Genomic DNA, 27,331 nt, shown 5'->3' on the forward strand with positions numbered 1-27,331 from the left:
TGTACTTAGCTACTAGTCAGTTTGTCATAACCAATTCAATGCAATGCTTTGTTCTCTGTTACGAAGTTTATTTTATTGATTCATAGTGAGTTTTCCCTCATCTCCTCTATTCCAGATCCTCCATGAAATGATGGAAGAAATTGACTATGATCATGATGGGACAGTCTCTCTGGAGGAATGGATCCAAGGAGGAATGACAACAATTCCACTTCTCGTTCTTCTGGGCTTGGAAAATGTAAGCATTTACACAAAGAGGGTGGCCTGGTGGTAAGTCAGTGGGGTTCTCTATTACACATTTTGATGATAAATTGATCTGGCCATTTTCTATCATTAAGCATGTAGTGAGTGCCTGGTCCTTTTAATAAGTATGCCACAGGGCAATTTAATAAGTCCTCTAGTAATACTTGCCACAAATACATTGATTCTTTTTAGATATTACCGTATTATTTAATATAATTTCTCTCTTTTTTCTCTATTTAAAGTACAATCAAGTTAAAAAAATTATTGACCTTCTCATCATTTTATTTTCTGCAAGAAACTCCCTAGTGTTATCGCATTCTCTGGTTCTTGTGCTGCTCCATCTCATTAGGTAATCACCCTCCCCATGAAGAAAACCTGTTTTATTGATAACCAGTACTTGGAGAAGCCAATTATATATTGAGGTAGTTGAGAATATATATATATACACACACACACACACACACACATATATTATATAATATATATATGAAACATAAATTTTCTTACATATCATCAAATCAGCCAGCCTTTCATTCTAGGCTTATCAAAAGTTTTCTTGTATCAGTGCCTCCAGTGTTAATTAAAGAGGGCTTTGGGGGAAGAGAAATCAATCTAAGGGGTATGACAGTGACTTTGAAACCAAACCTTGCTACCCAACCTTGATGTCATTTTCAGTAATCATTAATTTTGAACTCAATGCATCACTATGGAATTTTTGTATTTAGAATTAGTAAAAAAGAATTAACCATAACATGCATATAGAAAAATGTATACTAAGATTCAAAGAGCATTATTGATGGAAAGCACGCATACAGTATTTAGAATTTTGAGCTGCAAAAACATAATGTCCACCACTTGGCTGCTGACTCCAAAACTTTGCATACTTCTTGTTACCAGAGATAACAATCTTGCAGATTCAAGACTATACCACAGTTACTAAAGAGAGCAGATTTTTAAAAGCCTTCAAGAAATCTTACAGTCTGTGTTTGTAAAACATGTGAGAATATATACAAATATGTTTTTATATATTTACATATGGGTTTGAGAATATGTAAGTGGGCTTCAGGGAAGTAGTGTTTGTTTCTTTTTCACCTGATTCTTCAAATTCTTTTCCATTCAGGTTAATCTTATCCTTCATGAGACCCATAGGATTTTAGACATGGCCAGAGGAAGGCAAAGAAAATTACTAATAGAGGATATACGGGATGTTATCCTTAAAGTAGATAATAAAACAAAGATAATATAGACCTTATTGTCTATACATACATATTTCTACATTTTGAAAACAAATGCAGCAGCAGTTTCTTGTATCTGATGTTCTCATACCTGGTATCTTTTTGTAATAACCTGTTGTATATCTCTATATTATAAATATTTGTTTGAGTGTTTAATACACCTTCTGACAAAGTGTATATAAGTCTATCAGGAGAAAACAAAAGACTAATTTTATAAAATGTTAACATTTTAAGGTTCATTGTATACTCTACACAGAAAAAGTCAAATGCTAGTCAAGGAAGTTCTGATAATAACAGTTCTGAAGAGAATTTTGTATTTTTAAAGCTAAAATTGTGCTTATATGTGCTTATTCTAAATATTTATAAAAATTTTAGTGTGAGAGAATGTGCAGGAATGAGTAACTAAACCATTTGGTAGTTGGGGTTTTGGACAGCAAAATGCAGAAATACAGTCTTAGTCATCTATATTTAAAATTGTACAGAAAGATTTTGAAATGTTCATCTGTGGAAACTACTATTTAGAAATTGTTTATAATTCAATTAACAAATATAGGTATTTGTAAAGTTATGAAAATGGCATGGGTAAATGTAGTCCACAGATTTAATATGGATTTAATGCAGACTCTTTCAAACAAACAGTACCTCATCAGTTTCTGGTGTAGTAGTAACTTTATTTCAATTGAATTAGAATTCTTTGTCATTAATTTCTGTCAGGTTAATTACATACCTAATTTACTTTACAATCATATTCTTACATTTATGGTTTGTGTTTTTAGTCATAGGAGATGTTTTTGGAGCGTAATAGAGGAGAGATCAATACAGGGTTTCAAAGCAGTAACCAGTACATTTCAAAATTGTGTTCCCGGTCAAGGCCGCTAGATGGCAGGGCAACATCGTTTAACATTTACAGATCAACTTAAGCAGGAGCAGGGATTTTTTTCCCCCCTGTACAGAACAATTCAAGAGAGTTAAATCCCTTTTCCTTTGCTTTTTTAAAAAAGAATAAGCCAATAATCTTTTGAATTGTCTTTTAATAAAATGTATAAGCCATGTAATTATGATCACGAAACAGAGCATTTATTTGTTAGAAACAGCTTTTTAATTCCAAGGCATGGAAAGTGTTTTACAAAGCAGGAATGACACAATGACAACTGAGTGATGAGGGCCTTTTTTTAGTAATTGAGATTTATTTCCTTTTCTGTAGGCAGTTAATGTGTTATGTTATTACCTGTAGAGAATGTGATTCATGATGCCATTTCCCCCCTTCTTCCCCCCACAACCCTCCCCACCCCACTTTTGCTAATCAAATTGGAAATCCAGAAGCTTTAGGTTGAATCCAGCCATTTATTGTGCAGCCTGTCTTGTTCTGTTGTCCTATATATTCTTGTCTTCTGTCAATTAGGAGCTCGGGGAGTAGATTCTGATTAAGAGTGCGTGTTAAATACCATGGTGTATTTGAAAGTGACTGTGGTGTACTAGCCAAATTACACAGATAAAAGCATTGTCCTGGGAGAGCAATCCTTACTTCTAGTGCAAAGCAGAACAGTTGTGACTTCCTTGTAGTTTATTTTTCTCTATCAACAGAATTTAAAAACCTACTCTTTTTTGAATATTATCTGTTTGGGAATCATAATAAAAAATGGAAATGTAGTTGATCAGAATCTGATTCTCAATCAAATGCAAGAAAGTAAGAGTCATTTCCTTTCTCTTCTAAGAAGTCCATTAAACTTGGGCACCTGCGTGGCTCAGTTGGTTAAGTGTTTGCCTTTGACTCAGGTCATGAACCTAGAATCCCAGGATCAAACCCTCAGCAGACTCCCTGCTCAGTGGGGAGTCTGGTTCTCCTCTTATCCCCTCCACCCCTCACGTTCTCTTTCTCTCTCTCTCTCTCTCTCTCTCAAATAAATAAATAAAATCTTAAAAAAAAAATAAGAAGTCCATCAAACTTAGCATACCCAACATGAAATGGTACAGTCTCTTAGGTCTGGAGGAAAACTGAGAGTTGGGTGGCACTTGTGATTTTAATTACACCTGAGGCATAGTCATTTATACAGGAGACTTACTCATTCTTCCTTTGGAGTTCATCTCACTAAAGAATTTTTTTGAGTTCAATTTTGAATGAAAATATTTTATTTGAAAATAATTGCATCTAGCAATAAAGCTCTACTCTAGTGATTAGCAAACTTTGTCTGTAAAGGAACAGAGAGAGTAAATAATTTAGGCTTTGTGGACCATAAGGTCTCTGTTGTAAATGCTCAGTACCTCTGTTACAACTGGTACAAAAGCAATCACAGTCACTAGGTAAAGGAAGGAGACCAATAAAACTTTATTTACAGAAATAGGTTGCCAGCCACATTTGACCCAATGGCCATAGTTTTCTGATCCCTGATTTAGCCAGTCACTACTCTGTCATATTACAAAGAGAAAGAGTTTTGATTTATTTTTAGTTGTTTGGGAGAAAGGAATCTACTACCCTTTATTTAACTCACTTAAGACAACCTCAGCAAGATGCATGGGCTAGTGAAGAGATAGGATGGTAGTAGTGACGTTCATCAAATTGATCTTTACCCAGGCTCTGTTATTAACTAATGAGGTCATTTTTGCTAGCCAGTCATCCTCTCTGGACACATTAAAAAGAAGGTAGGCAAGAATATCCTTTTCCTTTTCCAATATACTTTGAGTTCGGACATTCCTTTTCTTAGGTGAACAAGATAATTAATAATGCTCCAATTCCTAGTATCTGTAATCTTGGAACATTACTAGATTTTTTCAAGGAAAATTCTTGACTTCCTATTATCATAAAAACAGAAATAGACATTTAAGTAGGAACCTGGCTTAATATAAGAATACTTTACCTTCTTAGTCTTGGATTGTAGTCCCCACATCTTGCATGTATGGTTTTTGGTGAATATGTGTTTTGATTTCTCTGTATGTGTCCTCAGAATCCTGGACTTTAAACTCTATATGTAATTTAAACTTTGCTGTTGATCAAAATGTTTTAGGATATATATATATATATATATATATTTTTTTTTTTTTTTTTTTTCAACCGATTCAGCAAAGTGAAAGTAACTGCTGGTGTGCCTCCTGATTTCTAATGGAATCTATTTCCTAATGAAATTTCTGAATATAATGGAGAGCTGAAGATGATGCCTTCTTAATAGACTAGGCTATATCTGGAAAAGTAATGCTTCACACTCTATTTTTTAAAATTTAATTTGGTTGAGATGTTGTTTTGCTGTTTATACATTGCTCAATCTAGAAAGGAATTACAAAGCTGGATAAATGCAATAATTCTTGACATTCCAGATTGGGTCATTCAAGGAAAATGACTATGCAATGTGATGACCTGATAAGTTTGCATTTGAACCCAAGTATGGCAGGCCCTGAGCCTGACTTCAGAAACTGGGGTCTGGAGATAAGCAGTTGATTGCAACTCTCCTCAGAACTTTAAAATATCTCTTTGCATTCTCTTGGCCCAGACCTGATATAGCTCATCTTTTTGTCTAAAAGAGCATTTTCTTTCATATTGTTACAATTTTTTGGAGACGTTGAGCAGAAAAGTAAGGTAATTTTAATGGTCCTTATTATTTAATGAGTTGGAATTCATTTGCAGTGTTAGCTCTTTTTTTTTTTTTTTAAGATTTTATTTATTTAGTTGACACAGAGATCACAAGTAGGCAGAGAAGCAGGCAGAGAGAGAGGAGGAAGCATGCTCCCTGCTGAGCAGAGAGCCCAACACAGGGCTTGATTCCAGGACCCGGAGATCATGAGATCATGACCCGAGCCGAAGGCAAAGGCTTAATCCACTGAGCCACCCAGGTGCCCCTGCAGTGTTAGCTCTTAAATGTGTTTTAAGTGAAGTCATTTGAAACAGGGATGTGACTAAGTATGGGGGTTAGGAGCATTTTGGTTATGACATTAGTAAAATTTCTCCTTGAGGTCTTTTGAAAAAAATAAAAGATATTATTTATAATAGCCCTAGTTCACTTGAAGAGGGTATGTGATCTTGGATGCATTTAGGGACAAACTAAAACTTTAGAAAACACTAGAATAAGGGCATTCTTGCCTTTGAAACCTCCTTTTGACTATAGGGGGACAAAAAGGGGAAGAAGAATGTGGAGCTGCTCTGTGAACTTGCCTACATTTCATTAAGTATTCCTCTCTCCTCATCAGTTCACAGAACTGAACTGCTTCAATTTTAAAACATAGTGTTCTACAAATATCAGGAATAAATTTCTCTTAAGAGCGATGCCTGGTAATGAAAAAGTGGGAACAAAATTTTTATGAAACAAAGTATGGTGAACCTACAAACATCCTTCTCAAGTCTTTGGGCTGCAACATTGAGATGTTACACAACTCAATCCAGTGATGGTAATAATATTTGCTGTTTATATAACACCAGTCTTCTGAGGAGCTAAACTGACTTCACAGGTATTGTATAATGAAACCTCCCCCACGGCCTGGGAGAGGAAAGTGGGTGCTTTCATTTTATTAGAGAGGAAAATAAGAAGAAATGGGAAATGTCTGATCCACATTTTCATAATGGTCCAGGAATCGAACCCTCTGGATTTCTTTATCATTTCTTGTTTAAAAAAATGAATTCCTTTCCAGGACAATAAATATTTATTTGCAACAGAAGTACTAATAGGAATATGCTTTACCAGCTGATAGAATGGAGTAAGGGACAGATCCTCCCAGTCCCCCACGAAGTTTACCATCTAAATAAGACAAACGAGACAAGACATGAAAATACAGGGCGCTGGAGTATAATTTGCACTGCTGAGAAGTAGTTGGCTCCTGGTTTCAATTTCTTCTCTTGAAGTCACATACATATTTCATCCTTTGCATATTTTGGCGATGTATCCGGTTAAGAGCTATAAAGCTATTTAATTTGTTTTTTGGTAAAGTCTTTTATGTCTGGGTAATGGATTTGTACATCAGTTGCAGCCTGTAACATGGCTAAGCGTTCTGATTGACAGAACACCCACGTTCAGACTTGTTTATTTTTTGATAAGGAAAATGCCAGCTAACTTCGTCCATATGTGCTCTTCAAAAGGATGAGGCTTATTCACATGTAATGGACACTCATTTGAAAATAAAATGACAAGGATTATGAGAACAGTAATACATATGAAAATTATGGTTTTTTCCCTTTCCTCTTTTCACTTCAGAATCTTAGTTTAAGCTAACTTTATCTATCTATATCTCTATATTATACCTGTCTGTCTTTTTATCTACCTATCTTTATATATTAAATTAACAGCCCCATTACTTAAGCTTTTCACTCAGGATGTTTTATTCTTTTTTGAGGGAATAGAACTTTTAAAATATTGACAGCTGGAAAAATACAGCAATGCTAAAGGAATATATAAAACATTTCCATTCATATAATAAAGATATTAGAAATCCTATGATTCAAACAAACCAGCAATGGATTTAGAAATTACTAAATTACTATGAAGCCTATTTCTTAAGTTGTGGAAGGAAACTGAAACACCAGTGTTTCTACATAACTGCTTTTGTTAAGAGTTGTTAGGCCTTTGTCCAAAAAAAAAAAAAAGAATCTAAGCATTGTCAAGAACTGTGAAGAGTCTGAGAGTTACCCTACTTGTAAGTTAACAAGTTAGCTTGCTAACATTTCATGAATACTGTAGAGGACATGAGACCCCTGGGTCAGAAACAAAGGACTTCTTTATTTACAGCAAAGCAAGCAATAGGAGCTACATGTCTGAGGCATTTCTCTGGGCCTATAGAGTCTCACAGTGATGGAATGTGGCCCAAGGAATCACTGTGCACAGCATCAGACCTTGGAACCCTTGGCCTGGGGAAACTAAATCTTTTATAATGTGCAGTAAACAAACCTGCTTAACCTTTTCCTAGAAGGAAGAGATTATTTTTATTATACTGGAGAGTAAGTAAACCTGCCCTCTCCCCTGGAGGGAGATATGTCTCTATTCAAGGCTATTTGTTTTTCAGATATCTTTGAAAAGATAGTCTATAAAAAAGGACAGTTCTTCTGCTTATAAAATGTGCAGAAATTCAAGACCCCCATGAAGAATTATCTCCCAGGAAGCGTTTTCATTAATGTTTCATATTATGATGCAAATCTGACATTTCTGGTTCTAATGTGAGATTTAGTTACTATGGATTTAATCAAGGATTTCAAATTTGGTGGTTTATCTTTTGACTAGAAATAGGAAAAAGTGGCCAGGATGCATTATTATTAATATATTAGCATCAAGAGAAATGAAATGATCTGGACATGTGTATGCTGTGCCACTACGACAGAAATTGTGTTAGTGTCCCAGCACATAGTAGGTGATCAAAAAGTTTTATTAGGTGAATGTATTCTGAAAAAAAGACAACTGGGCTAATGTGAAAAATCATGTCCTATAATGGTTTCTATAGAATGAGTGATGTCTAAAATGAGTCTGAGTTTAATGTAAGTGGGTGAATGGTGTACAAGGACTACATGTGAATGCAGAAAGTGATACTAACAAAAGTAATGATATATAATAACTTCACTTAATATCTTGACCTTCTTGTAAGGGATTCAAGAGACTCATGATCATCATATTATTTCATTTTGCTTCAATCCGAATAATACAGATATAATTAAAGGCCTTTTAGAGAAGTAGTTATTATGGCTTATATAGTTTTACTTAGAAAGGTAAATCATAATTATAGTTGTTATGCTAAAATGTGAATTAATTTAAACCTAAGGTTTTATTGCAGCAAATAACTACAGTAATTGTTATAAATACAGTAATATAGTTTTAATATTTTAGCACCTTTCTATGAGATTAAAATCATTCATATTTTACAAAAGAGGAAGAACCAACATGGTAATAAGATTAGGTCCTTTAAAAAATTTACCTTTTAAAATTTGCTATTTGTGACATACAAAAATATGCTAATATAAATTATAAGCTGTAAGTAATCCGCAATTGAAGTCTTAAAATATTACCAATAGCTTACCTTGAAGTATTGGTCTTTCCCCTCCCATTCTGTCCCATCCCTCTGCCTCCTAAGACCCCACCATCGTGAAATTTGCACATTCCTACTACTAAGCAAGGGTTAACATTCTTCCCGAGTTTTTATGTGTCAGACTCTTCCACTGAAGAATGTTTTCTCTTTCTTTATCCATTTATTTGTTTCTGGAATTGTGTTAGGGATAAAATATTCAGAGGCGAGGCAGATATGTCCTTGTTCTTCGGGAGTGCTCAGTTTGGCAGGTCATTATGATGGTTTGGGACCTGCTGTTGGACTGTTGACATTAGACAAGAATGTGTGCGTTGCTATAGTATCCGAGAGTTGTTAGCAGGATCTCATTCCACTAGAGCACATGTGTTTTTCTAGACTCTTTGGCGATCTTGGAGAAAGGCAGGGATGAAATAACAGATTGTCTTCAAATGCCTCAGTCCAGCTCTGAGTTTTATTGGCACTTGCATATTCCACTGTTTATTTCATTAAGTGAAATCTGTTTCTCTTACGTCCTGTGCAGAACGTGAAGGATGATGGACAGCATGTGTGGCGACTCAAGCACTTTAATAAACCTGCCTACTGCAATCTTTGCCTGAACATGCTGATCGGTGTGGGGAAGCAGGGCCTCTGCTGTTCCTGTGAGTACCTTTGCTTTGCCTGGATGTCATCACCTCCAACGACGAAAGGTTGATTTCATGGAATAATCCTATTTGTAGATGGAGACCTAAGAAATCATTCTGACCCTTCCCGTACCTTGGGTTTATGTTACCCTGCAGCACGTTCCTAAATGTTTAGGTCACTCTAGCTTTAACTTCCTTCAGTTTTAGGAAACTCTCCCCTTGGAAAAGAGCGAAGGACATTTTCCAATTCATCAGCCATTTTCTTTCCATTGTAGTTTGATTTACATATGATTCCCATTTTTTCCTGGGATAATTATGAGAATGCCCACTGGTTTCTCATATTTATATCTTACTCATATTTGTCCTTTAATTTTCAACTTAGCCACTTTATTCACATTGTCTTCCTATAATGAGCCAGTTCTTTTTAGGTCATTAAAGAAATAGTCGAATTAATTGATTATGAATTTGTTCTCAAATTAAGAATACAAACCAATCTTACACCTCAGGCACTTGATTTTTAAGGCTGTCTTGAGGAAAACCTTCGTATATGGTTAGTGGAAATTGGAACCCAAAGATTGCCATCTCCTGAGTTGTGGCCGTTATTTCCACTTCAGTACATTTATCTCTGCATTTTTCATTGTATTCTGTTGAGTGAGTACTGCCCACTAGAATTTTCTGGTGGAGTATGTAACAATTAATTTATAAAAGCCACCTAAGTATTTTTCATTAATATTTATACCCGAGCAATAGTACATTCTCTAATGACCCTGTTAAAACAGGGGACAATGTGTCCTCCTCACTAAAGTATGACATTCTCTTGGTCCAGCGATTTGTCCATCCATTTCCTTTTCTGCTCTGTGTGGAGTTACTGAAACGATCAAGTTTCACAGCCCATTTTTGTGCATTTATTTTAAATCTGATTTCTTACTTGGCCTTCATACAATATATGGTTTTCTAATGCTATTTTTAGGTAGCAGCTTCTTTGGTAGTATATCTGAGAATTGACTTCCTCTGAGATCTATTCTTTGACATTAAAACCATGTTTTAGTGATATTAATGAACACATTTAAGTGATATTAATAAAGTTATATGTAATTACAGTATATCACTTCAGAGGGCAGTTTCTGGTGGCCACATTTGAAAGGCTAGTTATGCTAGAACGTTCTGTATGTACAAAGGAAGTGATATGTTTTTAAAGTTTTGTTATTTTTAAGGTAAAGGATTTTTCATGGTAGATTCTACTTACAGGAGCATATGAAGCAGAATGATAACACAAATAATGTGAGTGATGTCATATAGAGAGTGAGAATTTTGTTGACAAATTGTAACTAACCATTGTGGCAAATACAATCCTCAACATTATCACCAATATGGAAAAGAAGAAAAAGTCTGGCTTCTTTCTCAGTGTCACCAAAGGAAATCATAAATGTGGATATTTTGGAACAGTTTTACTATGCAAATATTACGTGGATTTAGTATTTTTCATTCTAATTCTATATAAGGGTTTGTTTTTGTTTCATTGAGAGGAATATATGGTCATTTTTTTCTTTAGTTCTTGTTGTATATTTATATATTTTTAGAAAATGTTGTTCCTTTTGGAGGAACAGTACCATGATGGCAAATGAGGGATAAACTTATACTGAAGGCCTGGCATGTATGATGAAATCTACTCTCTGGAAATGGACTAATCAGCCATTTAAGGTTTAGATAAATCAATAGAGAAAATAGCATAAACTCGTGAGCTTTTATTTCCATGCCCTCCAGCTGCTCTCATGCCTATACTTTGTAAAATATAGATCTCTTCCTTCTAGCAAATGACACCAAGCCATTTGGCAGTCATCAATTTGTCTTTAATATTTCTGTCATCTGGGAATTATTGTGAAAAATTTGAGTGAGGCCTGATTTAATTAAGCATTTCCTGCTATGCCATGATAGAGGAGTCTTGGTTTTTCACATGCATAATATTTCCTGTACTAATTGGCCGTTTGTAGTCCATGGTAAAAACAGTCAACTTAGACTTTTTCTTGATGTCGCTGATTGGATTGATTAGGGAGCAGTGGATATGAAATGAGGTTCTGTTAATGTCATTCTTTCCCTATAAAATTGCAATCAGGACCAGGATTAGCTCTGAATGCATGTACGTGTTTCTTTTCAGTTTGCAAGTACACAGTCCATGAGCGCTGTGTGGCTAGAGCGCCTCCTTCTTGCATCAAGACTTACGTGAAGTCCAAGAAGAACACTGATGTAAGTGTGCAGCTCTGCTCACCTGCTTGGGGTGGTGTGTATGGATGGCTCTTCTGATCACGGTACTCTTGTTCTGTTCTAGGTCATGCATCATTACTGGGTTGAAGGTAACTGCCCAACCAAGTGTGATAAGTGCCACAAAACGGTCAAATGTTACCAGGGCCTGACAGGACTGCATTGTGTTTGGTGTCAGATCACAGTGAGTAACACTGGAAAACAAATCTCTAGCATTCACTCACAGTGGAGACTGCGTATCCCATACCCTCCAAGAGTTTTATCCCAGGCGATCATCCTGAATTTTAGACTAAGTGGGCATAAAGTCATCCATCTCTCACTGGGATAAAGGTCAAAGTCAGATTTGTCCTCATAGAATCCAGAATTTTAGAGCTACTGACAACCTTAAAGACTATACCATTATGCGGATTCCACCAATGCTCCATGGAGCTCTGGGAGGTACCAGGAAGGTGATGAGACGTCATGGCTCATGGGTGGGTGACACGTGTGGGACACAGTCTGAGTAGAATTTAGCTCTCCCTCCATCCTTAATGCTGTTTTAGAAGAAATTTCTGTCTCACATGCTGTAAATATATTTTAATAACAGAATCTATGGGCTTACAATGGGTAGACAGATGAATAATGTGATCCAAAGACTTAATTACATAGTGAAGATGCTAAAACCAAGAAAAACATAGCAAATTGTCGTTGACCGCATGGCTAGGCAGACATGCAAGTGGGTCCATATTTTAGTTCTTGATCCTTTTAAGAACTTACTTTGCCCTTTTTCACCACATGTCGTTGCCTTACTCCTTCACCTGTATCATAATTTGAGGTATGAAATTTTACATATGGTATTTACATATAATGTTTACAGATGTAAACTCTAGTCATTAGAATGATATTGATGATTGAGAAAGAAGAGGTAAATTGGTCTTTTTCTGGGAAATTTTAAGATTCTTCCTGGTTTGCGTTATTATCAATGCCTGGTTCAAATAGATGGTAATTGCTAGAGTTTTGTGTTTAATTTCTGGAAATTAATTAGAATCTCATTTTTATAATATAGTACAGAAGTATTTAGGGGATTATTTCCCCTCTCCCACACACACATTAATTTTGTTTTGTTTTTCCAGCTAGTGTATGAGCCCTATTGTTATAGGAAAAATTGTTCTTGCTTTTGTGAGATTAAAACAGTAGGGAGCAGTGTTTCAGTTTAAATTTTTCTGTAGTGCCCTTCAACCCCACACCCCACAAACCATTTACAATTTTTCTTAAACACACATATGCATACACACAGGATAATGAGAGAATGAACTGTGACTTGCATTTCAAAAATACGATTATATACTTTTTTTAAATGAACACATTTTCTTCAGTCATTTTCGGCTATTAGTCAGTTAAATTACATTTACATTTGAAATTTCCTCAATTATGGAAGAGTTTTATTTTTTTGAAGTGTTTGGTTTTTATAATAAAATGTCTAACAATGATTTAAATTACACATATGGATTACTTAAACATGTTGAGTACTCAGTTTTAAGAAGAACACAACTATTTGATTTTTTAGAAAATTTGTACACATGATAATTGGGTTTCTTGTTTTGCTTTTTTGCTAAGTATCTATAAGAATACGTAGTTTTTGATTCAATATTGTAGAAGCCTGTTTCCCTAATTTCCCCATATAGTGCTTCTTTCCTTAGTTCTCTCTTTACTTTAACATAAGCTGAATTTAGAGAATATCAGAATTTATTTCTCCCTTGTACTTCAAGTTTTTTTCCCATTCTTCATAAATTTCAAATGTAATATCTTAAGTTTATTATTTTGCTTTTCTTTTTTTATTTCTTAAAAAAGTAATGTGTTTTAAATGTGCACACATTTTGAATACTCTAAAAATATGCATGAGGCTTGTGAGCTTCCAGTACAAAGGTTTGTGAGTTTCTAGAATTTTCTTTATTTGACTGATCTCTTTCTTTTTTTTTTTTATTTTAATATCCATGAGGTATGTCTTCTGCCCTTTCCATTCTATAAAAATGACTCTCCTTGAAGTTATCACTGCTAGTAATCTGTTATTGACATTCAAGGAATCTTGAAATTCTTTTCTTGTTTTATATTCCATTTTGTTTTCCTGGTTTTCTTTCGTATGTTTTAATGTCCCTCTTATCTGTGATTCCATAAACCTACATTGCTACCTCAACTACTTACCAGTTGTACATTTTTTTTTACAGATTTTGTTTATTTATTTAACAGACAGAGATCACAAGTAGGCAGAGAGGCAGGCAGAGAGAGGGGGGAAGCAGACTCCCCACTGAGCAGAGAGCCCTGGGGATCCCAGGGTCCTGGGATCATGACCTGTGCCAAAGGCAGAGGCTTTAACCCACTGAGCCACTCAGGTGCCCCCAGTTGTACATTTATGTTTGATCTTAATCTTGGCCTCAGCCTTGTAAGAAATTGGGCCTTCCTGGGGCACCTGGGTGGCTCAGTCGGTTAAGCATCCAACTCTTGGTTTTGATTTAGGTCTTGATGTCAGCCTCATGGGATCAAGCCCCACATTGGGCTCCTCACTAAGCATGAAGTCTACTTTTCCCTCTTCTTCTACTAACCCCCCACTGCCAGTCTTTCTTAAATAAATAAATAAAATATTTTTAAAAGGAAAGAAATTTGTCCTCCTTTTTGTAGGAAATAGGTTGTGGCCTCTGAATAAACTATACTTTTAAAAATCTCGGGATTTCATGTCCAAATCAATTCAGAAAACGTGCCCCTGACATCTTATTCTTAAGATCAATGTGTAAATGAAGATGATTCAGTCACTATAGCAGAGCACAATATAAACCATAAAAGACTCTAAATCCTTTGGTTCTGTTCAGGAAACAAGGGAGCTGCCAACTTACTAAGCTCTGCAAAGTCCAGAGCCTTCTTGTGGGCCTCAGCCTTATTTTATGCAAACCATGATCTCTAGAGGTCCTATGGGTATTGGGTTCATGAAACAAGACTTGCATAATTTTTTTTTAAAGTTCTCATGTATTCAGAGGAATATGTAACCCTTTCCAAAGTAAGTTCATTCTCTATGCACTTTTGGATTTTTTTTTTTAAGATTTTATTTATGTATTTGACAGAGATCACAAGTAGGCAGAGAGACAGGCAGAGAGAGAGAGAGGAAGAAGCAGGCTTCCTGCTGAGCAGAGAGCCTGATGTGGGACTCGATCCCAGAACCCTGAGATCATGACCTGAGCCGGAGGCAAAGGCTTAACCACTGAGCTACCCAGGCGCCCCTCACTTTTGGATTTTTAACTGTAAGCAATTTTAAGCACATATTTATTAATTTAATGATTTCATACCTAGTTAAACAAAATATACTTACCTAAGAATATTTATATATTTGGTGTAATGTATACTTTCTTCTTGAACCATTATATGATGATTTTAGTATAAGGTTGATCTGTTCTCAACCCCAGTGTTTTCCTATTATTACTGATTGCCTTTAAACAGACTGAATCTACTTTTTTATGTCCACATGCTTCCCAGAAAGTACTATTAATATAGAAAATACCTAGCAGAAGTTGTGAAAGAGATGGGCTCTCTTAGCATCACAATGCCTAGCTTTAGGAAGACCTATCTGAATGGAGTCTGTAGGAAACAGATTGCAAAGAGAAACAAAGAGAATGAAACTTGGCTTCATTTAATGAGTTTCTCCAAGGCTATTGCTTTCTTTTATGTATTATTTTTGGAAATGGGTGGAGTCTTCTAAGTTCAACTGACCAGATTCTTAATAAGTTCACTGTCCAACAATTAAGATAGTAGTTGTATAATCTTGGAACAGGTATATAAGAAGCTTGGGGCAGTTTCCTAATTTATAAAATGGAGTTAACAATACCTATCATACAGGATTATGAAGAATTAAAAGTGTTAAAAAAAATCTGTGTAAATGTGTTTAGAGCAAGACCTCACACATAAGAAGTACTCAGTAATTGACAATTATCATCATAGTGAAAACTGGGTAAAATACCCCAGGGCACAAAATCCCAACTCCTGGCTCACAGAGGGCCCTCCATGAATATTACTCATGCCCTTTCTCTTTCACCTCTGGAAGGATCTAGTTGCACAGTCTGAGTCAGAAAAGAATAGCATCTTCATATTCTAAAATCATCCAGAACCATGTGGTCCTGAATCTCACTAAATCCTAGACTAAGCTGATTTATTTATATTCGTAAAAAGCAAGTATTCCAGCTCTCTATTTTCTATCAGACATGGTATCATCATGCTTGCAGTCATTGGAAATAAAGTTAGGAGTCAATTTCTTTTATTCTTGTCTTTCACCTTTCTCTCATATATTCAACCTATCACTGAGCCTTGACATTTTCTCCTTAAAATATCGCTCTCAGATTTGAGTTTTTGTAGCCATCATTCACAGCCCAAGTGCAAACTCTTAGCACCTCTTAACTAGATTAGAGTCAGACTCTCTTGGCTTAGCTCCCTAACAGAAGGTACTTTTCCTATAATGCAGGCTGCAAACCACCTCCAGAATCATCTTCTGAAAATACTAGTTTGTTATCATATGCCACCTTCAGCACCCTATAATAGTTCTGTGATAATAAATGCAGCCCTCACTTCCTCCTACCCGACCTGGTTTTCAGTTCCTCAAATATCAGACCCGAGCCTAAGCACATGACGTATATGTTATTCCTTTCTACACACAGCCCCTGCTGTAGCTGTGGAGAACTGTGGGCAGTCCCTTGGGAAGGCCACGCTTCCCGATTGCCTGTTACTTTGCTGACTCTATTCCCTTGAGTGTATCCACCTTCAATTCTAACTACACCGGCAAAACCACAATAAGGTCTATATCTGCCTTGAAATGGTCCTTGACACTAATCGTTCTCTTTTTTGGAATATCTTCTATACAATTACTCCGTACCAGAAGAAAAGACTAAATGTTTTCCAGAGGTTTCACGTCTGCATATTAATGTTGTGCACATTTTTAGATTACATTGTGCTCAAGCTCCTGGTCAAAAATATACATTTTTTTTTTTTAAATCACCAAAAATGCTTGACAGAGTGTGGAGCTTAGGGGAGGTCCTTGGTAAGTTCACTTTAATCACAAATGTGCTCATCTTCTTAATGTTAGATATGGAATTTATTTTTAATAGAGAAGTTTTTCTTTTTCTTTTTTTAAAGATTTTATTTATTTGACAGAGAGAGATTACAAGTAGGCAGAGAGGGAGGCAGAGAGAGAGGGGGAAGCAGGCTCCCTGCTGAGCAGAGAGCCTGATGTGGGGCTCGATCCCAGGACCCTGAAATCATGACCTGAGCCGAAGGCAGAGGCTTAACACACTGAGCCACCCAGGTGCCCCTAGATATGGAATTTTAAATACACATCTTTAATTTCTGTTTTTCCCTCAGTCTGCATCAGGTATACAAGTAGGTTTACATAAATACTAAAGTTAAGAACTCATTTTAATACCCGCTTTTTAGTCAGCAATTGGTGGCTCCTGGAAATGATACTAATTTGCCATCTTAAAGATATAAAATTAAGGTCTTAGGAAACTGAGTTTTATATCCTGTTGCAAATCTAACCACTTAAAAAATAAAAACAGAAAACTCCTAAGACTGTGAACTATCTTCTAGCATTTATGCAACCATTTTCTTGTGTTTAATAATTCAGTCAGCCAGGCTAAATATCTTCATTGGTTCTCTCTTCCTTCACTTGCTTACACTCTCTGTTTCTAAGATCCCACTGTGAATATGAGTTCAGTTCTGCTGAGAGTGTATTTCCTTGACATTCTTTTAAAAACAAGTTGTAATTTGCTCCTGGTTGTACTAAAATGTCCCGAGTGAGGTGGGACTCAGCAAGATAGGAGGGTGATACATTTCATTTGAACTTGACAAAAGAAAGCCTACAAAGGCTATGATTTATTTACTTTCGGTATCATGTGGGTCTACTCCTTTATTAAAATATTAGGCTATGAGTAGTAGTGTTTCCAATGCCTTTCCAATAAGAAGATTTATGCTTTAGCAAATATCTGCATTTAAGCAGGATCCTGAATTTGCAAAATGTTAGAAACAAAAGAATGTATAAACCAACAATGTTCCTTTAAATCAGGGCACTTAGTTTTTCTTTAGAAGAATGACGTCTGTGTCTTATTTTCCTACAAATACATATGGAAATTTATTTTCTATTTTTTTCCTCCCTTGACTTGTTAGATTCTAGTGCTTTATTCTCAATATAGTACCCCAACTCTTTCCACAACTCCACCCTGTAAATACATACACGTGCATATACACACATTCACACGCATATGTACTTTCACATGTTTTCTTTTTCTTCCTAACTTGAGACAGCTTTTCCCAATAAACACAGATCTGGCTGTAAATTAGGTGCCGTTGGAAATTGTCATAAACTCTGAAATTATTTCCAAGTGTTTAATTCATTTCCAGGAAAAGCTGGTTCATATTTTATGAATTTCCTAGATATAGGACTGATTCAGTTAATACAAAAGAGAATTTCTGGGGGTGCCTGGGTGGCTCAGTGGGTTAAGCCTCTGCCTTCGCCTCAGCTCATGATCCCAGGGTCCTGGGATCGAGCCCAGCATTGAGCTCTCTGCTCCACAGGGAGCCTGCTCCCCACCCCCCCCACCCCCACCCCCGCCTGCCTCTGTGCCTGCTTGTGATCTCTGTCAAATAAATAAATAAAATCTTAAAAAAAAAAAAAAAAAGAATTTCTGTACATATAAAAATAAAATGACTTAAGGATTTCTGTGCCTTACTCTTAAAAAAATGCAAAGACACCCAGGAACCAAAATAAAAACACTTAAAAGAAGACAACAATTTCTTTTTGTTTTGTTAATTTAATTTTTTAAAATTTTTTTAAAGTGTTCCAAGATTCATTGTTTATGCATCACACCCAGTGCTCCATGCAATATGTGCCCTCCTTAATACCCACCACCAGGCACACCCAACCCCCACACCCCTCCCCTCCAAAACCCTGTTTGTTTATCAGAGTCCTCAGTCTCTCATGGTTCATCTTCCCCTCCAATTTTCCCCAGTTCACTTTTCCTTTCCTTCTCCTAATGTCCTCCATGTTATTGAAGGTAACAGTTTCTTATCTTTGGGGCTCCACTGGCCATTTTATTGAAGAGGCAGGATTCATCTGTGCTCTAGTTTATTTATATTCTTGATGAGGATTTTTGTATTTTCACTTCTGCTGATTGGGATCTGGGTTGTCTTTAAGACAATTTTCAATCTTCAGCATCTTACTGACACTGAAAAGGACTCAGCTGTGTCTTTTTCTTATACCCTTGTCTGTAAAATGTCATGGCCTCAAGTTTAAGCAAATTGTTTTTATTGCTGATTATGTTCACCTTTTTCCTTTTTAAAATTATATTGAAAAATAACATACATGCTGAAGAATATAAATATCTTAAGGGTAGAACTGGATGAATTTTGCATAAATGAACAACTCATGTAATAACAATCTGATCAAGAGAGGTGCCTGGGTGTCTCAGTGGGTTAAAGACTCTGCCTTTGGCTCAGGTCGTGATCTCGGGGTCCTGAGATCGAGCTCTGCGTTGGGCCCTCTGCTAGATGGGGAGCCTGCTTCCCCTCTCTCACTGCCTGCCTCTCTGCCTATTTGTCATCTCTCTCTCTGTCAAATAAAGAAATAAAAACCTTAAAAAAAAAAGAATCTGATCAAGAAATAAAGCATTGCCAGTAACCTAAGATTTGGGGTTGGGGGAGGGAAGGAGCTTTTCAAATCTATCATATGGGGGCGCCTGGGTGGCTCAGTTGGTTAAGCGACTGCTTTCAGCTCAGGTCATGATCCTGGAGTTCCAGGATTGAGTCCCGCATCGTGCTCGCTGCTCTGCAAGGAGTCTGCTTCTCCCTCTGACCTTTTTTCCTCTCATGCTCTCTTTCACTCTCTCTCTCTCAAGTAAATAAATAAAATCTTTTTAAAAAATTTAAAATCTATCATATGGCTTGTATTTTTTGATATTTGCCTTTTTTAAATAGACTTTTTACTTTTAGAGCAGTTTAGGGTTCACAGCAAAAAATGATCCTCACTTTTTTTTGAAGGGTTTCTTTCTTTCTTTCTTCTTTTCTTTCTTTATCTGAGAGCGAGGGACAGAGAGTGTGTGAGTAGGGGAGGTGGGTCGGGGGAAGAGACAGAGAGAATCTCCAGCAGTCTCTATTCTGAACAGGGAGCCTGAAGCAGGCTCCAAGCTGGGGGTAGGGGTCTCCAACCTGGGGTCTCCAACCAGGGTTCTGCTTTATTCCATGACCCTGAGATTATGATCTGAGCAAAAACCGAAAGTGGGTCCCTTAACTGACTGGACTACCTAGGCTCCCCAAATGATGTTCACTCTTAATCTTCATAAATAGTACTGAGAACTATAAGTTACTTTTTTTGGCTTTCACATTTTGTACTTTGTCTTCAAGTGTGTCTCTCAGCAATATGGTAAATAAACTAGAACTGCTATACAAATTTGTCTTCTAGCTTTTGAAATGATGAGAATGATCAGTAGTTCCCATATGGTGTCCTCCGTTTTGACACTTTGGGTTTCATGCAATGTCATGGTGGTGTTGATGGCCACCCAAGTACATTGAGCAGCTCTCAGTTCCCAGTCTTTTAAAAAAACAAAACAAAAAAAGTAAGGTATCAGTGTACATTACTAGTTAATACAGACTTTTGGGGCAGGAGATTTTTTTTTGCACTGCGTGATCATATGACTACCGACTTTCTTCTAGAGTCTGCTACTTGACCATGTTCCTTCAGGATTCTGCCTCACAGCTGCTTGGACAAAGCTCAGGAATATAAACAACAAGATAGGCAAACTAAAAAGGCCCCAGAAAGTTTTATTTGCTTATATATATTTATAAAAAATATATTTGCTTATATTCTGAAATCCCCATACCCAAATATGAAGATTTACCCCCTATACACATACTCTGTTCAGCTCAAGTGTGATTCTATTGAAGTCTTTTGTGGGTTTTGGTTGTGGTTTTTTTGCTGGAAAATGGTCTTTAAAAAAGGAAAAAGACAAAAAACTGTCATTAAGTTCATTTTATGTTTGTCATCTCTTCTTACATCTGGTAGGCTTCAAATAAATATACAGAAAGGATCGTTATCCTTTGCCATATCAGTTGCAAATTGTTGGAAACACATGGAAAGGAGGCGTGGGGGAGAGGGAGGCCCTCAGATAGAATATCTGTGGTCAGTGTGGGCACTCAGAGAGCCCTGCCCCTCTGTCCTTCAGAGTCACATGTGAGGCTGAACGAACTTCAGGGAAGAGGAAAAAAATTCAGAACTTTCTCATTCCGTACACTCAGGGATCTTTAATGTAGATCTTGCCTCTACAAATTAGAGGCTTCTTAGATTCTGCATTCTCAGATTTAAAGAGGTCATACAGGATCAAAAAACAAAAAGCCTTTTTTGCTGTGACACCCTGGCATAGAAGAGCCTTAAGACTCATCGTTTGTCTTTGGTTTTGGTTCATTTTTTCATAGTGATTAAGATGTAAGCTTCCCAGGACGGCCATCACAAAATGCCACAAAATGAGTAGCTTTAAACAACAGAGCCTTATTCTCCTTTAGTACCGGAGGCCAGAAATTGGAAATCAAGGTCAGCAGGGTCAGAGTCCATCTGAAGGGTGTCTGGGAGAACGCTTCCTTGCGGCTTCCTGGGCTCTGCTGGGAGCCTGCCCTCCTTGCTCTTCCTTGGCTTGTGGCTGCATCATAGATCTTTTCCTGTGTTGCCACATGGCCTCTTCCCTCCATCTCTGTCCCTGTAGGTCCAGATTTTTCTCTTCTTATGAGGACACCCTCATAGTCATTGGACCTGGCTTTTCTTTATCCTGTAAAACTTCAGCTGAACCTGAATACATCTACAGAGATCTTATTTCCAAATAAGTTTACATTCACAGGTACCCAGAGTGAGGACTTTAACATACCTTTTGAGGAATCCATTGTCCATTAGGTCCAAATCTCAAATTCCAGAGCCATGATTTATTCTAAGGAAATTAAGTCCAATAATTTAATAATAAATTTCACCACCAAATTTTCATTTGCCAAATCAAAACATCCATTTATTTAGCTCTTTTGTACATGTGGCATGAACTTCTGTTTTTAACACCTCTTGCCTCTTGACATCGATCAGCAGCGCTTGGTAAGAAGACTAAACCATTGTCGGGGCACCTGGGTGGCTCAGTGGGTTAAAGCCTCTGCCTTCAGCTCAGGTTGTGATCTCAGGGTCCTGGGATCGAGCCCCACATCAAGACCCACATCAGGCTCTCTGCTCAGCAGGGAGCCTGCCTTCCGCCTCTTTCTCTGCCTGCCTCTCTGCCTACTCATGATTTCTGTCTGTCAAATAAATTAAAAAAAGAAAAAAAGAAGAAGACTAAACCATTGTCTTAGAAGGAGTTTACATGTCACTGAGAAGCAGCTGCTAACCATGGATGTATATGGAGAGGTTCTTTCATTTCATGTAATGGGGCCTTATGTGTAGGAATCATTGCCCAAGTAGCCTTAACTCAGGGCAAGGAGTTGTTAGTACGATGGATATTTTAGATTGAAGGGCAACAGAATACCGCTTCAGGGGAGTTCTATCACCAATAGTAAATCAACACTCTTTGGGGGTTTATGTTTGATTGCTAATTAACTGCTTACTAAGGTAAGCTTGTTTTGAAAATTAATGTAGCCATGACTTAAACGGAGTGAGTGACTTTGGTTCAAAACTGAAAAATGATGCCGCTCCATTTTTGTTTGAACAAAACACGTTACTTTACTAACATGTATAATTGTTCTAAAGTAGTAATATTTTATTAAAAATTTTATATTTTAATAATTTTATATTAAATTAATATAGAGTGAGAGAGCAAGAAATCCCTAGATGTCTTTAGCAAATTTGTATGATTCCCATAAAAACTACCACCTCAATTTTAAAAATCACTATTTAATGCACTATGTTATAACACCTTAATTTAAACTTGTGACCAAGATGGATAAAAATACAGTTTAGATTCATACATGTTAAAAAGTAAAAAACATTATGTGATTATACCCTAACTTAATGTAGAGCTGATAAATACAATATAAAGATAAATTTTTATAATCATAATCATCTTCTTATATTTATATCCTGCTCCTACTGAGATGAATCTCTGGTTACATTTACATATTGAATTACAAAGTTAAAACTAATGATGGGATCAATTATGCCCCATACTGAGCTGTGCACTTTGGAATGACTTTGAGAAAACAGGAGGGTCAAAAAAAAAAAAAAAGCATCCACGGCGCACAGTGGTTTCAGAATTATGCTAACAGATAAGCAAAGGAAGAGACAATAATTTGCATTTGTCAAGGAAATCAGGCATTTATTGGTATAAAACCTAAAGTATTTTGAATATAAACATTTCTCAGAATTCGAAAATATATAGGCTGGGTCATAGAAGTTGCTGAACGGTGGATTTAAGGTAGATATATAAGGGCAAACATAACCTCATTCCCTTTTTGATCCTCTTAATTGTTCTTGGAATCCTTTTGATGTATTTTTAATGCATTTGCTGTATCTCAGTTGAAATATCTGCTCCATATTTGCTGTTGTCATGCCAAATGATAGTGTCTTCTTTCTCCTTCCTAGCTGCATAATAAATGTGCTTCTCATCTCAAACCTGAATGTGACTGCGGACCTTTGAAGGACCATATTTTACCACCCACAACAATCTGTCCAGTAGTCCTGGTGAGTTTTTCCTTCTCATCATTCTGCTCTAACTTGGGGTTTCTGTGAAGAACTGGTATGCTATACCATTAAATGCTTCCAGGGCTGATTCTTTTCCATTGATCAAGGCAGTGCTCTATAGATCAAAAATACCCCATTACTGCCAAGTAGACACCTTTGTCCACTATATTTCCTTTTTTCTTCGTGGCACAGTAAACGTTTTCATAAGGTGTGCTCTAACTGAAGCTGACTCAGGCTTCACCACTTAGTCATGCTGTACTTACCAGAAATTGTATAGGCGGAACACTTCTACATCTTACATGTTTTATAGATCTAGCTTCCCAGAATAATGAAGTTATTCTTATGGGCAATTTTGCTGGAGATGCACATTATATATCTGCAATGTTGAGTCCTCTTATCTAGGTCAGAGGCTACCTAGAAAGAGGACACATATGCTGAAGAAAGTTATGCACTCTCATTAGGTGTATTTTATTTTTTATTGGTGAACAATAAATTTAACCACCTGCAAAATACTTAATTAAATAAATATGTAAGTGGGAATATTTTAAAAAAATATGTAAGTGGGAAATGCATAATGAGGCAACCCAGAGAAGAGTCAAACCTCAAAGGAAAGAGAAGTAGGTAGTCAAAGATAATATTCACATTACATTTCAAAATCCAAATTGTTTCTAAAGTGAAACGCTTATTTTACAAAACAAACTATTTTATATCCATAATGCATTTCGCATTTTTAAAAACGACATGGAAATTAAGTGGCTGGGACTTTAGCTTGATATAATAAAAATACAACAACTAAGAAATGTTAGACAAATACTTTTCTAAAGGTCAACCTAGAAATTAATCAAATTACTCAATTTGCACCCACTTATGACTCATTTTGTAATTATCTGTAAAATACTGGTTGTATTTTAAATGTCTTTATTTAAAAATTATTTAAAACTCTTCATTTTCTCAAACTACAAGTGTAGAGCAAAAGAAAATACCCCACATTGCTGAGGATAGCAATAACTAATTCTCAGTTTCCTTTCTTCATGTGAGATTCATTAGACATCCTGTAGTAAATAAGATTAATTAAAAAATAATAAATGCCACATAACAATACATTTTAGATGAATTTTGGTGTTATTTTATTTTTCATAGCATTGTCTTAAAGAGAAAGGACTTGTACCATTTTTAGATATTTATATTCTTTTTAAAGTTATAGTAATTTTACTACTTTTGATGCAGGCTTGATCTCAGATTTTAACCCTAGAAAGAAATTCATCCTGTCATCCTAACATCTAGCTGCCTATGTAAAACCCTACTCAGTTCATTGAACCAGGAGACTAGTTCCTTCTTCTACTTATGTCAATCTCTGGTCACATAAAGTCAAGCATGAGCTACTTTCTTTTTATTACTTTTCTTTCTTTGAGAGAATCAAAGGTAGAGAACATGTATTACATGAATATTCTTGTATTCTAACAATCTTAACAAAACCCTCACCCTGGTGATTTTTTTTTTTTTTTAGATCCTCTTGATTCTGAAGATTTGTTTTCAATCATTAAATCTTCCTACAGTTTTAATCATGATTTGCATCTCAACATTTGCTCTTTTATCATTTCCTTGGTACTACCTACTCTATAATATTTGGCACTGTTGACGACTTCATCCTTCATGAATGCCTACCTTTCACTGACCGCCATTACGCCACGCTCTCCTGGGCTTTCTTCTGTTTCTCTGGATACCTGCCCTTTATCTTTCCTGGTTTTCATGACTTCATTCTGCTCCATGCTGGTGAATCCCTTTGCTCAACCCTCATATGTCATAGCTTTTCACTCTTAACATTCTTCCCAGTGGGATCTTGTTTATTTAGTTGATTTCATTATCATGTTAATTTATATTCAGTTCATCATCCATCAATAGGTTTGCATCCCAAACCTATAAGCCTGCAACTTGAAGGCCCCATGCTGTCTTACATGCCCAATATATTATCATTATTGAATGTAATAATAGTAGCTTATATAGAGAGGGCACATATACCATACCAGCTACTATGCTTAACATATTCATTCATTCATTTAGCAAGTATTTATTGAGTGTCTTGTTGATGCCAAATAGTATTATAGGTAGGGAGATAAAATGGTAAAAGCTAAAGTAAATCTTTGCTTTTGTAGTTTTCATTCCAGCAATAAACAATGAAATAAGAAAATTATTTCATACCTGGTTGTGCTTTAAATATAAAGGGCAGCGCTGAAGCAGGAAAAGAAGAGGAGAAATGTGGGGCTGTAGTTACTAAGGGGGTGCACTTTAGAGTTTAATATGGGAATAGTTGAATGGAGAGTTGAAGAAAGTGAGGGAGTCATCCACATGACTGTTGGGGGATGGAACTTCACAGAGGGGTCACAAAAGATGGACAAGTAAGGATTCAGAGGCAGGAGAAAACAGTCGTATCTGAAGAGCATCAAGGAGATTAGTGGCTGGGCCTAAGTGAGAAGGAGGAGGAATAGTAGAGGAGCAGGTCAAAGATGTCATAAAATGTTCCTGTCCTGTAGGGCACTTTAGGCCACGGTAAGATCTTTAGCTTTTATTCTGAATGAGTTTGGAAGCCAGTAGAAGATTTTGATCAACAAAGGGGATGATCTGACTTACAGTTTAAAAAGAACAATGTAACAATGTTAAGGGGGCAGCAATGAACAAAAACATATGTGATACTTCTCTTTTCTCAGAGAATTAGGAACCCGGGATATTGCTGAGAGAAAGGATGGTATAAACTGTATGAGAATTTAGAGGATTGGGAAGAAGTTACACAACAGGCACTGAGGAAAGTGGGAGCTTAATGGATCAAGGGAATGCCATTTGTTTAGCAGGGAGTAATGAACAACCCCTTGTTAATCATCATAAATTTAGAATAAGACCAGTAAGCTTGGATGTATATTTCTCTAGTCAAATTCAGTTCTATTTCTCCATTTTTATTCTAGTTCCAGGAGTAGAATAGGCATAGCCTAGCTTTAAGGACATTACACATAAAATTTAAGCTGGGAGTGAGGGAAGTAAGGACATGGAGAGGGAGATACAATAATGGGCAGTAGGAAGAGTATGTTTATTGTGGAATCCTAGATTGTTGAAGTCAAGGTTATCAGTATTTCAGTGTCAGGTTGTGAGAATGAGTGGGATAGCAAATTGAGATTATGAAAGGGTTGTGGTCACTGGTAATGATAGGTATGAATTTGTTTAATCCTCACAGTGACACTATAAGATAAATATTATAACTATCTACATTCCTTTTATGAGTAACCGAGAAACAGAGAGGTTAAGTACATTTCCTATGTCACATAGCTATGAGCTAACCGGCCAGAATTGGAACCCGAGAATTATTATTCCATAACTCATTCACTGAACTTACCATTCTCACCCTTTTTCCAAATCCCAAACAGACCCTTCCTCTCTCCTGTTTTTCTTACCTTGGTGACTAGAACATTCATATTCTAACTTTCCCAAGATAGAAACCTAAGAATTATATTTGATGACTCATCTTAAATATCAGATTAATCATTGGGCAGCCTATTCTAATGTTTTCAATCCTTTTTCTTTCTTCAGCCCAACTGCAACTGCCTCATGTGTCACCATCACAAATTATTATTCAGGATTGTCCTAATGACATTCTTACTGAATTACCTCCATTCCACACATTCTTCATTCTGCAGGAGCAGAATGAATCCACTTGTGAAAAATATCTAATATTTTCCTGCTTAAATATTTTAACATATTTAAAATAAGTAAATATCCAGTAGTTCTCTATTTGAATTCCAATTTATCTAACATGGCAAGCAAGGCTCTAACTAGATCGACTCACCCAATCCCTCATGTCATTAGCACACTTGAATTCAAGGATAATTTGAACTACTATAGTTCTCTTAAGTACACCCACTTTCTAAAGCTTCTGGAGTTTTGTATATGTTAATGAATCAGCCTGAATCACTTTACTTTAAAATTTCCCCTGCCTTGCTAAATAGAAATTAAATGTTACTTTTTTAGTCTTGAATAAATACTCATACCACTTTTAGACCCATTAACTATTTAAATAAAGAAATTATACCATTGTTCTGCCCACAGAATTGCTTAATCAGTTCTGACTGATGGCTCTGAGACTTTTTAGTTTGTAAACTCTCATTTGACATCCCAAGAATAATTCCACACCATATCCCACACTGTACACTTTTTTTAACTTTTGTTTAAAGAAAATCGTTAGTCTTCACAAGTAATATAATCTCGTTTTCCTTTTTTTCAATAACAATTCCCTTCTTAAA

The 27,331-nt window shown here is 36.2% G+C and overlaps 1 protein-coding gene across 1 annotated transcript in view; it reads left to right on the forward strand.

Annotated features, from left to right (window-relative positions):
• Positions 1–27,331, forward strand: part of LOC309844991 (diacylglycerol kinase beta) — a gene marked incomplete at its 3' end in the record, with an annotated part of 308,686 nt that overhangs the window by 199,350 nt on the left and 82,005 nt on the right. Inside the window, exons 9-13 of the mRNA XM_082692421.1 lie at positions 116–235; positions 8,983–9,100; positions 11,238–11,326; positions 11,409–11,525; positions 22,947–23,045. Coding sequence (XP_082548547.1) covers positions 116–235; positions 8,983–9,100; positions 11,238–11,326; positions 11,409–11,525; positions 22,947–23,045 — 543 coding nt within the window. The remainder of the gene's footprint in view (positions 1–115; positions 236–8,982; positions 9,101–11,237; positions 11,327–11,408; positions 11,526–22,946; positions 23,046–27,331) is intronic.

The sequence above is a fragment of the Mustela nivalis genome, assembly GCF_964662115.1.
Source record: "Mustela nivalis genome assembly, chromosome: 12".
NCBI classification, from domain to species: Eukaryota; Metazoa; Chordata; class Mammalia; order Carnivora; family Mustelidae; genus Mustela; species Mustela nivalis.